This window comes from Lactuca saligna, chromosome 2 (genome assembly GCF_052625555.1).
Source record: "Lactuca saligna cultivar CGN05327 chromosome 2, ASM5262555v1, whole genome shotgun sequence".
NCBI lineage: Eukaryota > Viridiplantae > Streptophyta > Magnoliopsida > Asterales > Asteraceae > Lactuca > Lactuca saligna.
The window spans coordinates 128,326,539-128,341,872 of record NC_136418.1 but is presented as its reverse complement, the minus strand read 5'-3'; the positions used below and the strand labels follow the sequence as shown (position 1 = coordinate 128,341,872).

Below are 15,334 nucleotides of genomic sequence, written 5' to 3'. Positions count from 1 at the left end.
AAGTCCCTCAATTTGTCGAGAAACTCGATGGAGTTTACCGGTGTTTCGAAGCCTATTGGGCTTTCTCTGCAAGTTATTGATCTATCGTTCAACCGGATTTCTGGGTCGGAAGTTTTGCCGTGGATACTATCAGACGGATGTGGTGAGCTTCTAGAGTTTAATGTTTCCGGTAACAACATATCCGGCACCATTCCCGAGAGCTTGAAAGCATGTTCTTCTCTTCAACTGTTTGACATCTCCCGGAATAATTTCTCCGGCGTGTTTCCGATGGATACGCTTGTGAATTTGAGCAGCTTGAAGACTTTGATGTTGGCGTTCAATAATTTCGTCGGCGAGTTGCCTGAATCCTTGTCGGAGCTGATCAATCTGGAGAAGTTTGATGTGAGTTCCAACAAGTTAACCGGTGAAATCCCGGCGGGACTCTGTCAGAGTTCTTCGTTGAAGGTATTGTATCTTCAGAACAACTTGCTCACTGGTACTATCCCTTCATCTCTTAGCAACTGTTCACAGTTGGTGTCACTTGATCTCAGTTTCAATTCGTTAACCGGAGTGATCCCGTCGAGTTTTAGATATTTGTCAAAACTTCAGGATTTGATGATATGGATGAACCTGCTCTCCGGTGAAATCCCTGAAGAGCTTACGTACATTCAAACTCTCGAGAATTTGATCCTCGATTTCAATTATTTAACCGGATCAATCCCAGCTAGTTTAAGCAACTGCACCAATTTGAATTGGATTTCCCTTTCCAACAACAGATTAGGCGGCGAAATTCCGGCAGCCCTTGGTCAGTTATCCAACCTTGCCATTCTTAAACTCGGGAACAACTCATTTTCCGGGAACATTCCGCCGGAGCTTGGGGATTGTAAAAGCTTAGTATGGTTAGATCTCAACACCAATCAGTTAACTGGCACTATCCCACCTGCTCTCTTCAAGCAATCTGGATACATCGCTGCTGCATATCTTACCGGGAAGCCATTTATATACATCAAGAACGACGGGAGCAAGCAGTGTCACGGCGCCGGAAATTTACTGGAGTTTGGAGGAATCCGTCGAGAGGATTTAGACAGGATTTCGTCGAGACATCCCTGTAACTTCACGAGATTGTACTTAGGGATCACTGAGCCAAACTTCAACCATAACGGATCAATGATCTTCTTTGATCTTTCGTATAATAAATTGGAGGGTGGAATCCCAAAGGAGCTTGGATTAATGTATTATCTCTTCATACTGAATTTGGGGCATAACGATCTTACAGGTCCGATTCCCGATGAACTTAGCGGCTTAAAGACGATAGCGATTCTTGATTTATCACACAACAGACTCAACGGATCAATCCCAAATTCGTTGACCACCCTCGGTCTTGGTGATGCCGATCTATCCTACAATAATTTATCAGGAAGCATCCCGGAATCTGCTCCATTTGACACGTTTTCACCGGACAAGTTCTCAAATAACTCCGGTCTCTGCGGATACCCACTACCTCTATGTAAACATGATCCAAACGGTAAATCAAACTCTCGTTCGAAGTCCAACAGACGGGAAGCTTCCCTCGCCGGAAGTGTCGCCATGGGGTTACTCTTCTCGTTGTTCTGTATCTTTGGAGTCATCATAATCTTAGTAGAAATGCGAAAAAGAAAACGGAAGAAGGCGGCCGCAGCCCTAGAAGCATACGCCGACAACGGCAATTCGTATTCCGGCGGCGGCGCCGCCCACACAAGCACTGCATGGAAACTAACCAGCACCCGCGAAGCTCTAAGCATAAGCCTCGCCGCCTTCGAAAAACCCTTGAGAAAACTCACATTCGCCGATCTTTTAGAAGCCACAAACGGGTTCGACAACAACAGTATGATCGGGTCCGGCGGATTCGGTGACGTTTACCGGGCCCAATTAAAGGATAACTCCATCGTTGCAATAAAGAAGCTAATCCACGTCAGCGGGCAAGGTGATCGAGAATTCATGGCGGAAATGGAAACAATCGGAAAAATAAAACACCGGAATCTCGTCCCATTGTTGGGTTACTGTAAAGTCGGAGACGAAAGGTTACTGGTGTATGAATACATGAAATTCGGAAGCTTAGAAGATGTGTTACACGATCGGAAGAAAACAGGATTGAAATTAAACTGGAATACAAGACGAAAAATCGCAATCGGATCAGCCCGAGGGCTAGCTTTCCTCCACCATAACTGCATCCCTCATATAATCCACCGTGACATGAAATCGAGCAATGTTTTACTCGATGAAAATCTGGAAGCCCGGGTGTCGGATTTTGGAATGGCGAGACATATGAGTGCCATGGACACGCATTTGAGTGTGAGCACGTTAGCAGGAACACCAGGGTATGTCCCGCCGGAGTATTACCAGAGCTTTAGATGTTCAACAAAAGGGGATGTTTACAGTTACGGGGTGGTGCTTCTGGAGCTTTTGACCGGAAAACAACCAACAGATTCGCCGGATTTTGGTGATAATAATCTTGTTGGGTGGGTGAAACAGCATGCAAAGACGAAGATAAGTGATGTTTTTGATCGGGACTTGTTGAAGGAAGATCCAGGGTTGGAGATTGAGTTATTGCAGCACCTTAAGGTGGCGGTGGCTTGCCTGGATGACCGGCCATGGAAGCGGCCGACGATGATTCAGGTGATGGCGATGTTTAAGGATATTCAGGCGGGGGCAGGGATTGATTCGGGTTCCGCCATTGCCGCCGGTGATGCTCACTTTAGCACGGTTCCAGAAGTGGAGATGACCATTAAAGAAGACGGCGAACAAGGGAAACAGTGATGGTCTTTTTCGGCTGAATGCCGTTTTGTATTTGTATGTATTAATATTAGTTTTTGGGGGGTAATCCTGTCATTATACATAAAAACATTGTTCATCAATTTTCATGTATATATTTACATAATAGCTTTGAGAGTCTTATGTTTTCCTTCATCTAAAACCATTTTTATTTATAATTTCATTTCAATCGACTAAGTTTTGAGTTTGATCTAATAAAAATCCTTATCAGATTTCAATAATTTCACTAAAAAACATTTTAAATTGTTGTATTAGTTTTAAAAGTCAAATAGGCAAAATATGATGATAATGTAGTTAAAATGAAAGTTTGAAACCACAAGAACTCAGTGCTACGTAGCATTTTTTATAGTCGCATCGAATCAATATATTTTTACAAATCACAATGTAATTTTGTCTATATAGTATTTGCATGTCAATTTATTACTAACAAAAAAAGAAATATCTCAATAGTTTTGACCTGATTCATATTTCAGTAAAAAATATAAATATCAAAAGAAAAACAATTGGATGATATACAAAGTTGAAGGAAGTGTTTTCAATCCATAATAGAATGAAAAAGCTGACGTGTGCGATGGTGACCAAAGTGGTAGACCACTTTCTTCTCACCCTTAACCACATGTTTCTTCTCTTTCTTTCATCATGCAATTCTATCGCTTTTATCTCTTTTTACCCAGAAAAGCATGTGGAACTGATAAAATAATTAGATACTTGACGTACCAAAAAAAGATTTATATATGGAGGTAATAGAAAATTATAAATAACAAAAATTTCTATTTATATATGTAAGTACTAAGTCGTGACAATCAAAGTTAATATTAATGATTGGATACTTTATTTAGATTGTTTACCTATTTGAAACAACTTGAATAAGAAAGGTTTTGATGTTCACTCTTTATTATTCCGGTATGGAATTTTACATTGAGTCAGATTTGAGTTAAATGACCACATTTTTGAAGTTGTTTCGTGTGTGTATATTTATTACATTCAATAGACAATAATAGAAAATAATGTTGTATTTCGGATTTGGCAATCAAAACAATCAAATAATTAAGATAATTAGTATTGTGACGTAATATAAAACTGTAGGCAATATTAAAATCAAATGAGTGAAATTAAAAATGCCATTTGGTCTTGTGGAAATGAGAACGGCCCCAGGTCCGGACGGGTTCACCATGAAAATTTTCAAGAAATATTGGGAGCTCATTAAAGGTGATGTATCAGCTTCGGTTAAACATTTTGAAAGATGAGGTAACTTCTCAAATGGATGCAATGCCTCTTTCATCACGTTGGCAGCCAAAAGAAAAGACCCGCTTTGCCTTGACGATTATCGACCAATCAGCCTGATTGGTTCGATGTATAAGATCATCGCAAATTTTTTTGCCCTGCGCATTAAAAAGGTGATTGAAAGTGTGGTTGATGAAGTCCAGTCTGCCTTTGTGGAAGGGAGAAACATTTTAGAGGGGCCCCTAATTGTAAATGAAGTTTGCTCTTGGGCTAAGTCAAATGGCAGGAAAATCTTGTTATTTAAGGCAGATTTTAACAAAGCTTTCAATTCAATCAACTGGGGATACATTGATTCCATAATGGCCCAAATGAACTTTGGGCGTAAATGGAGGTCGTGGATTCGTGATTGTCTTGAATCGGCTAGGGCCTCTATCCTCATTAACGGAAGTCCCACTGCTGAATTCTCAATGACAAAGGGAGAGAGACACAGAGACCCTTTATCTCCCTTCTTGTTTATCATTGCAGTGGAGGGACTAAACGTTGTAATGAAATCTACAACAGCTAAAGGTATTTTTTATGGTGTCCATATCCCTAACACAAATGTATGTTTATCCCACCTCTTGTACGCAGATGATGCTTTATTTTTAGGAGATTGGACACGCACAAAATGTTGCAAACCTTGCCAGAATACTTAGGTGCTTTTATATTTCTTCTGGTTTAAAGGTGAATTTCTCTAAATCCAAGGTTTATGGGATAGAAGTACCATCCTAGGATGTTACTAATTGGGCATCTCCTATTGGGTGTGAACCGGCAACACTACCATTCACCTACCTTGGCGTCCCGGTTGGTCTAAACATAAATCGACAAGCCTCATGGAACACAATATTAGACAAATTGAAGTCTAAACTTTCAACTTGGAAGGCAAAAACCCTCAGTTTCGGTGGAAGACTTACCCTTGCCAAATCGGTATTGGGGAGTCTACCCACATTCTTCATATCCATTTTTGGGGCCCCGAATGGAGTTATAAGATCAATAGAGAAAGTTTGTATACAATTCATTTGGGGTGGTCCTGCTTGCAAAAATAAAATCAAATGGGTGGCTTGGGAGAAAAATTACAGCCCCAAGAGCGGTTGGTGGTTTGGGTATTGGTTCTATCCGCTCTCTAAATTTGGCATTATTAACTAAGTGGTTATGGAGGCTGAAAAACGAACCAAACTCTTTTTGGGTCCAAATCATCAATGGACTGCATAAATTGGTGGGTGTAAATAACAGGTTTGGAGCAAAAAATCCTTGGAGCAGTGTGTGGCATAATATCGCAAAAAGCATAAAAAAGTTAGAACAAATAAATATTCCTTTCGGGAACGTAATGCATTATGAAAAGTCTAGTGGTACCTGGGTCTCTCCCTTTGTTAGTGATGGATAGTTTTGTGTGGCAGCCCTTCGAGATAGGATTGAAAGAGCATCTTTTCCGCTACGTGATGGGATCTTCCCGTGGATTAAGTCGATTCCATTAAAAGTCTTGGGCTTTATCTGGAGAGCAAAACAAAATCGAATTCCTTCTGCTGAAGCACTTAAAACTAGAGGTGTTTCATTGGAGTCAACTGTTTGTGGTGCTTGCAATCTGGCAGAAGAAACAGGTGATCATATCCTTGCAACATGTTCATTGGCAAGGGAAGTTTTCGGTTGATTTTTCACTGATGTGGACTACCGAAGACGGATTTTCACTCAGTTCTGGACATCATTAAGTTTGCATCTACATGGGGCAATTGTCCAAAGAAGAGATGTAAATTAATCACAATCTTATATGGAACCATATGGTGTTTATGGATAGCCCGGAATGAGAGGATTTTTAAAAAAGTTGTCATGAAGGCGGAGAGGATTGTCGTTGATGTTAAGTCAATGTTAGTTTAGATTGGAGAGTATGGAAATTTTCTCCTTTATTTTGCTGATTTTATGTAAAACAATTCTCTACTAGCTTCTTGCTAGTGGGGCTATTCTCATTAATATATATCAATTTTGCCAGTTCAAAAAAATAGATATTTAACATTAATTAAGTGTTGAATCGATGCAAATAATAAATCAGATTATTGTTATTATTATTAAATTATCATGTTTTGAGCAGAAATAAGATTGATCATTCTAGATCAAAACTAATTATAATAAAGGTACAGAAAGATTGTCTCCAATAATCTTCATTTGAGACAACACTAAACCTTTTTAATGACCCTCTAAAATATTGATAAAACATTAAACTTTATTTTAGACTATACAACCTCTAGATCATATAAACATAGTTTTACAACATCTATGTTAAGATGTCCTCAAAAATGGTTAAGAGCCTTAACTCAAACTCTTTTTTGGCAAAAGACTTACTATCTTACTTACTTCACATGGATCTTATATCGATTAGGTGATTTCATTAACTCTTTAAACTTAGGAATTAGGAACACTATTTTCAAGTAGGGTTTACGTAACACCCACATTTTGAGGCTATAATTTTTAGCTTTTCAGTACAATTAAAATTTATAAAAATATAGTTAAATAAACTAATTAAATAATTAAAATTATAAGTAAAATAAATAAAGAACAATGGTAAAATAGTCATAGTAAGAATAAATTTATCCGGTTAAATAAGCTAATCTCATATTTCAAGTCAAATTTTTAGAAAATATACTTGGCAATTTACGGAAAATGTTGTAGTTGATCATGAATTAACCGAACTGGCATTTATGGACCATTTGGTTAGAAAATTTATTAGTTAAGGTTAAGTTGGTAAGCTGAGAATTGACTAATTACTAGACAAATTGGATGGCCAAATTTAAAGAATTTGAGGTTAAGGGGTTAATTGTGTTAAGTAGCCAGCTTTAAAAACACATTTTAAAATTCAATATATTATGTATTCAGAATCAACTAAAGAATATATCTATCTAATATAAAGATTACCTTATTAATAATAGGGTTGAAAAACGAAAAAGAAAAAAGAAAAAATTATCGCATGTTATCATCATATCATGATCCAATTTGTCAAGAAGTACCTTTGTAGGCCCTTAAATAAGATGATGGCGTTCCACAAATATCCAGTTCCCACTACCCATACCAAAACATTTTAATATTTTTATTTAAAAACCAGTTCTGTAAAAACATATGCATGCATAGTTGCATACACAACTACACAAGTATCTAATTGACTCTATACGTATAGAATTAAGCCAACGTATTTTATAATTTGTTTACGGAATATGGTAATTCTAGCATGGGAGAACAGCAAAAAATATTCAACTTGTGATCTTGAACAGAGCTCAAATAAGCATCTTCGATTGTAGCATGGGAGAACAGCAAGAAAGCAGAATTAGAAGCTGAACAGAAGAAGATTAAGGTAACATTTACATCATATCATCCATCATCGATCATGAAATATGTTGAAAGAAAAATCATTTAACTGAAAAATAATGTTTTGCAGGAGAATTTGGAGAAGAAAAAGTCTTAGTATATTGAGAAGATGAAGAACCAGATAGCTCTTCTTCATAAAAAAAGCAAAGGAGAAAAGGGCGATGACGAAATCCAAAAGAGGAGAAGCTCTTTTGAAAGCAGAGGAGACGGTGGCTAAGTGCAGAGCCACCGGAGAAACCCCAAAGAAAGGGTGTACATGATCACCTTCAACCTCCACCTTTATTAACCCAAGAACTATGTGCCCAAGTGATTCAACAACCTGCAAGGTTTTATTTGGTGTGTGGAGAGAGAGATAGAGAGAGAGTCCCATATTTTTAATTAATAAAACATTAAATTAAAAAGAAAAACAAAATAAAATATATCAAAGGCATTAAAGTTATTTCAGTTTACCAAAGGATCAAAAACGCAACCAAACTAGCTCAAAGGACCACCAATCCAAAAAATTCATGGTTTAGACTAAACCTCTAAAAAAATACATAACACAATGACCATTTTTGCAATTTTATCATAATTTAATTTAAATTTTGAATTTAACATCATATTTATATTAACAAATTAAATATATTAAATTAATAATTATTAAGTAGTAGCATTAAAAATATAATGTTTTACAACCACTTAAATTAATAGATTAAGTATTTTGGTTGAAAATTAAAGTGTTGACATGAAATTTATAATAATAATAATAATAATAATAATAATAATAATATTATGTATTCTCTAAAAAAGTTAAGGTTTTGAGAGTTTCACAAACATTTTGATTTAAGTTGTATATTTAATTGTTTTTATTAAAAATAGTCCTTGAATATTTTTTTGTTAAGTTTATTCGTCATTTTTATTTATGTTTTACGTTTAACATCATGTTATGTTAACAATATTAAGTATGTTATATTAATAATTATTAAGTGGTAGCATTAAAAATATAATATGTTACATCTGGTCAAAACTAATTGATTATGTAACATTCTTAAATTATGGCTAAAATAAAGATTTATTAAATAAATAAATAATAATATAGGAAAATAATAAAAACAATATGTTAAATATGTCTTGAGAATTTGGAGCATTCTCACGAAGCATTTGATTTCAATGGAGAACTTAGGATTCATTTGGCATGCGACAAAAGAATGAATCATCTTAGAAATGAATGATCATTTGACAAATGAACATATCTTCTAAAAGGGATTATTGAGCACCTGAGAGTGGAATGAAGCATCTTGGTGTATGGATGCGCCATTTATGGTCAAGACGCGTCATTCTATGTTTGGATGCACCATTAGAAGGCAAGGTGCAGCATTTCTTAAGCAAGTGGACCATCTATAGCCTAGATGTGCCACTATTAAAGCTAGACGTGCCACTGTGGAGAGAGTGCGCCACTTTAGAGACTAGATGAACCATTTTTTAGTTGTCAAACCAATAAATGAAAGGAATAAAATAGCACAAATAACAACAAATCACTGCTACGTTATACTAAGAGATAGTACAAAGTAAGCAATGTCGAATCACGTACAGAGTAAGCAAGGTTGAATCATTGAGATATAAGACTTGTTGTTTAACCACTTTTTCAAATGACACATTATCAGTTATTAAAACGGGGGTTTTATTAATATTAATTGAAAAAACATAAATAAACAAAATAAACACAATAGTTCAATAAGCCAAATACATTTCTGATTCCTAATTCTATTGAAGTACTATGTTGTTGGATGTGATATGTCATCAATTCATGTTTATTCTAGATTGGTAATGGAAATATGTTAGGGAAAAAGGACGATAACTGTAAAGACTCGGAACAAATCTAATGCCACTTTCCAAGTTTTGACGACCCTTGATATGAAGTAATGTGGATAACATACGAAACCAAAAGCACACAAGAAACAATATTTGCATGGTTCGGTCAAGGTGACCAACGTCCACGGGCAGGATGAGAGTATTCTTTATTCACATAGTTCTAAAATAGAGATTACAAGTACAACCAACAAAGATTCGACCTACTCACTAAGGATACAAAAGACACTACAAATGAATTAGCAAACATCCTAATTTATAGTGAAGGTATCAGACCTAAGACCCTAATAGGCCAAGCCTATATGCCCATGAATGGAGTCAACCAATCACAATCTGCCATGTAAAATCTTATGGAACATTCATCCTTGATTTACATTGCATGAGCATTAGCAACACACATGATGGAGCATAATGATCCACGGTGGCTCGTCATGGTGCAACAGTGACACATCAAGATCACCATGGCTCATCAACCATCATTGTGACACATCAAGCAATAATCCTTGAGGATCTTCAACATCCGAGCAATCTTGAAGAATCTTGAGCATAATAGAGGACTTCATAGCATATGTGGCTCATCAAGGGATACCATGGCTCATCAGGATCATATATGGCACATCATGAACATGTGTGGGGCATCATGATGCACAAGTGGTGCATCATGATCATTAGTGACACATCTATGCTTAAGCAACACATCAACAACACATCAATACTCCGGAGTACACTATGACATACTAGAGTGGCGCACCTTATGCACGAGCGGTGTGCCTTATGCCAAAACCGGCACATCTTCCTTAATCAAGGCACATCTAGCTTCAAGGTGGAGCATCCTCCTTAAAAAGTGGTGCATCTCTTTCTCATGTGCCGCACCTAGATACCCAATGGCGCACCATGCCTCCTAAGTGGCACATCTTGAGCATGGATGGGGCATCCATGCACTAAGGTGCTCCATTCCACTCCCAGGTGCTCCATTTCTTACTCAGATGCTCCATTCCTTTCTCAAGTGTTCTATACTATTCTTGGATGCTCCATTCCTTTCTCAGGTGCTCCATACCCTTCTTAGATGCTCATTCCCCCTTTATGATGATATGTTCCTTTGTTACATGATTCGTTCCTTTGTTACATGGTCTGTTCCCTTGTTACGTGATGCATTACTTTGTCACATGCTCCATGAACACCAAGTGATCCATTACGTTCCAAGTGCTCCATTGAACTCAAATAATCCATATGAATGCTCTAAATTCTTAAGTCACATTTAACAATATCCACCTTGACATTAAAATCCTCTTAAATACACCTTAGACAAGAACTTCCTTTCTTTTCCTACCATAAACCCCCTAAGGGGCTTACTACATGCGAACATCAACCAAGTGCAAGCAAATCTTTAACGTCTCTCTGGGTAATGTCCTTGTCGCTATGTCTTGTGGATTCTACTTCGCACCATAATTATGAATCTGTAACCTGTCACAAAACATCATTGGTCTCTCCACCTTCAAAGGAAGGCTCCAAACGAAACCAACTGTAAATGATCTTCTTATATCTAGATCACTGTTGTGGTTCGAGTCAAATAATCGAACCAAGTCTGTATGTCAAGCATTGCCACCATACACCAGACAAACTGTTGGGTTTTAAGCACTATAACACTCATATGGTGCACATGCAACCCTAGATGCTTTGGATCTATGTTTTCTCTAATTATACATGCAATTTCAAATTTCCAAATCATACATCCTAACTAGCATACAATAGAGGACATACACCATAAAAACCAAGTTAGATGAATACCTCTTGATGTAGTTTGTAGTTCTTGGCTATAGAAAGCTTTAGCACCTCAAGTGTGATGCCTCTAATGTATCACAAACACCAAATGAAATAGAAGGCTTAAGAGAATAGGCTAGTTAGCTCAAAATCGGTTATCACTCTCTTAGAATGAATGGGCAACCGATTTTAGCTTTAGGGGTTCGCTTTTACAGTGTTACAAATGCTAGGGTTTCATCCATGAAAATCCTAATGCATCATGACCCTTCATATTTCTTAGGCTCCATGGGTTAAACCTCCATGTACTATCATATTGGTTTAGCCCATCCTAATCAACCATGGATCATTGGGCCACACTATAAGAATCATTGATTTACTTAATCAGTCCTCATGTATTTAATTAGTTTATTTTGATCACTAAATTAATTCCAAATTAATTATTGATCAATACTAATTAAATAATATGATTTCTCAATTAATATATTATACTTATAATATATTAATAAATCACAAATAACATTGTTCTCAAAAGTCCAACCTATCAAATTGCACTGGTGAAGGCAACCTAAAAGGACCATGCTACTATCGGGTCAAGTACATACCGGTTATAGTTATGGGCTTAGACACCTAATCCAACAGTCTCCCAATTGGATAAGTCTAATAACTATAACTGCCAATGTAACTTCAAGATCCAATTAGCAATCATAGCTTTCAAAAGTTGTTGTCAAACTTTAACCTAGTCAGTGATGCATCCTTTAGATAAGGGATCATATATTCCTCTGTTCTTGAAGATATCATGCAGACAAATACATGTAACGTAGTCATACTTATTGTCCTGCAGTTTGTTTCCCGATTTCCGATTTGTCTGACATAGAACATAACTGAACACATCAATTCAGTTCTGACCGGGCCCGACACATAAATCAAAACAAAATCATCGAGGGGCCCAAGATATGGCTTTTAATCCTCTTAGGATAAAAGGAATAGATAAACTTCAAGGGGCACAAGATATCACTTTTAATCCTCTGTGGTTACACATTGCATATTTAAAGGTCACATCTCTGCTAATAACGGATTTTGGAATGTAACATCCCTATTTTCAACCTAAAAGTTTTCATTTAAAAATAAAAGCATTTGTTCTAATTAAAAATTCAAAGATCTAGATAAAACCATTTTATTCAAAACATTTATCAATGTATCGTCATGAAGTTATTAAGTATGGAAATCTCCAATGGATGCAATGAAATCGAGTTGCACCCTTCCTTTAATATAAGAAAACCTGAAAAACATTTGAACATGAAACCGTAAGCACAAAGCTTAGTGAGTTACTTGAGATACCACATACCATACACATCACCAGGTCCAAGCCTATGAGTATATTTTAACCCATGTAAATGTTATGATCCAACCATAGTCTTACAATCACTTTCGTTGCTACAACCCAGTTGTAGTCTTTCCTGCCATGATCTAACCATGGTCTTAACTGCAAGTCACTAAGACAAACAAATGTAATGATGCAACCATAGTATTTCATACAAGTGTTGTAATCCAACCACAATATTTCATCCTAGTGTTGTGATCCAACCACAGTCTTTCATGCAAGAGTCATAAAGACAATCTAGCAATGTACATAGTATAGTGAGAAGACTCACCTCACAAACGCAGTCGACATCTAACAAGTTCATATATATGAATCACGAGTGCCGTACACCTCCTAATTAACCACGTGAGGTAAATCCTTATTCTACCTTCTAAAACCAACAACTTGATTAAAAAGTTAACCAAGTAAAAAAGTGTCACACCCCCGAACCGGACGGTGGAAACATCCGAGGGCTCTTGTGACTCGAATTGAATACCATCACAATGAATATACATGAATCATAACATAATTCAACACCATGCATTGGAATATTACAACTGATATTGTTTACATTCGGTACATTGTCTTAGACATTACAATTCCATAACATAAACTGTCTGATATATAATCTAAGCAAAACATCATGACATTTTCCTGATACTTATTCTTCGGCTTACCTGTTACCTGAGAATACAAGTTTTTTTGGAAAAACGTCAACATATGAAATGTTGGTGAGTTCATAAGTAATGTTATGGAAAAATGATTTTTGTGAAGTTTGAAAAACCCAGAAAATCTGATATTTTCTGAAAAGAGTATTTGTTTATAAAAAGTGTGAAGATCCGTAAATATGCTTGTCGATTTTTAAAACATGTATAATTGTTGAACTTTGTAAACATCACATAGGTGAAAAATGTTGAACTTCCCGGGAAAACCCGATGTCTTCCCAATACGTAAATTATATGACTTGTTTATTGTTATACCGATATGACGAATGTTTTTGATTACCCATGTGACATTGGATTAATTAGGGTTTGTGAGTTGTTACAATCACGCATTAATGAAAATGACTAGTTTATAACTACAGATTACGAACGATCCTTAAGGCGTCGTCCGTACTACTCACATAATCCAACCACCCTGACTTCTCTTGATTAACGCCACAAATCTGTTTACTTGAATTCTCATAAGCCGATCAACCGAGGAGAAAGGAGGGTACGAAGCCCTCTCTTACTTCCATGAGTTATTCCGGGCTATCGGGAATGCGAAAGACACTTGGCCCAGCTCGCATTTGACTTATCGGCCTCACTAGTAGTACTAATGGACCACTAGGGCCGAATAGCACAATAGAGCTATTGAAAGTCCTTTTACATGGAATTGGGTCATAGGAGGCCCATTAACACGTAAGCGCGTTCCCTTCGGGCCCAAAGATCATGTTATTGGGCTAGCAAGGCCCAACAAGCACGATTTGAAACTTTCAAGCCCAAAATTTGTATGTTGACTCATCATAGTTATCGTGTGTTTAACGAATTACTTGGGTTATTGATTTTTGTTTTGTTATTGATTCGAGACCGAATCAATTCGTTTTGTAACGATATTTGTTGTTGAGAGTGTATTTGTTTTTCTGTTTCGTCGGTAGTCGTGGATCTTGTATTTTGTCTTAATGAATTACTTTGTATAAAAGTAAATTTTTTACCTTTACACAACCTTTCTTTTATAAAAATAACACTTTTAGTCCTTTATATAAAAGAATTTCATTTTTAGTCCTTAAAACATTTTTTTTGACACGTTTGTATCATAAACTTGTTGAAAAGACATTTTTAACCCAAAATATATTTTGTAAACAACTTTAGCCCTTACAGAATGATGTTTTCTCGGTTAAAACCCCTAATTTTGCAACTTTTACAGTTTTGGCCCAAAATAGAAATTCTTTACATTTTTTATCCTTTTTGAATTTGAAAAGCATTTTTGAACTTTGAAATAGTTTTATTACACTTCAAATCCCTTGTTTTACAGAGAGTTACATTTCCAGCCCCTCAAACTTGTAAATTTCGCATTTTGAGGCTTATTGGGCCGAAAAGCCTAAATCTAGCCCATTAAGTTCAATATTTACATTTTAAGTCCCTCCAAAATGTTGTTGTTCAAAAAAATTATTATAGAAACTGTTTGGTCCCTTTTGACACTCCAGAAACTATAATTTGTCAGTTTGTACCCTAAGTTTTGTATTTTTGACAATTTAAGTCCTAAAATGTGTTTTATGTTAGGAGATGTTCATCTTAACCTTATAAACTATTTTTCTTGACATGATTAGTGTATAATAGCTTAGTTTATGTTTATTTCCTTTCTCGTGCCTTAGATCACGGTTTTTTACACCCTTTTTGATAACATAATCAAGACAAAACACATGATATCACCCACATACATGCATCAAATCACACATAGCATACATTTACACATAGATCTACAAATTTTCTTGTATTCTCCCCCATAAAACTCATAAAACCCGAAAAGGAAGGGGTATGAAACTCACCTTGAGTTGTGATTTCGGTTTTGAAGAAGATTAGAAGAAGTTGATGTTACTTTTTGCCCTAGCAAGCCCTCCTTTGTTGATCTCGAACTTAGAGGGTTTCTAAGAGAGTGATCATGATTTTGCATGTGTTAGGAAGAGATTTTTAATAAAACAAAGAATCTAGATCATAGATCCATGCATGATCTTACCTTAAATGAATAATTTGTGGGATAATTTCCTTGAAGACTCCCTAGATCTCGAAAATTTTGGAAAGAAATGAAGAGAGTTACTTTGAGATATTTTTGAGTGAAGTGTGTGTGTGTATGTGTGTGCGCGCTTGGGTTTCGGACGAGAGAGAGAGAGGGAGAAGAAGAGTAAGACCTTGATAAGATATTTGCTTGGAAATATGGGTTGCATGCATGGAGACCCAACAAATAAAGATGAGGTGACACAAA

General features: G+C 36.3%; 1 protein-coding gene across 1 annotated transcript in view; it reads left to right on the top strand.

Annotated features, from left to right (window-relative positions):
* Positions 1 to 2,911, top strand: part of LOC145031580 (systemin receptor SR160-like) — a 3,660-nt gene extending 749 nt beyond the window's left edge. Inside the window, exon 1 of the mRNA XM_078980169.1 lies at positions 1 to 2,911. This exon is cut by the window's left edge and continues 749 nt beyond it. Coding sequence (XP_078836295.1) covers positions 1 to 2,775 — 2,775 coding nt within the window. The 3' untranslated portion in view covers positions 2,776 to 2,911.
* Positions 2,912 to 15,334: the final 12,423 nt, after the last annotated feature.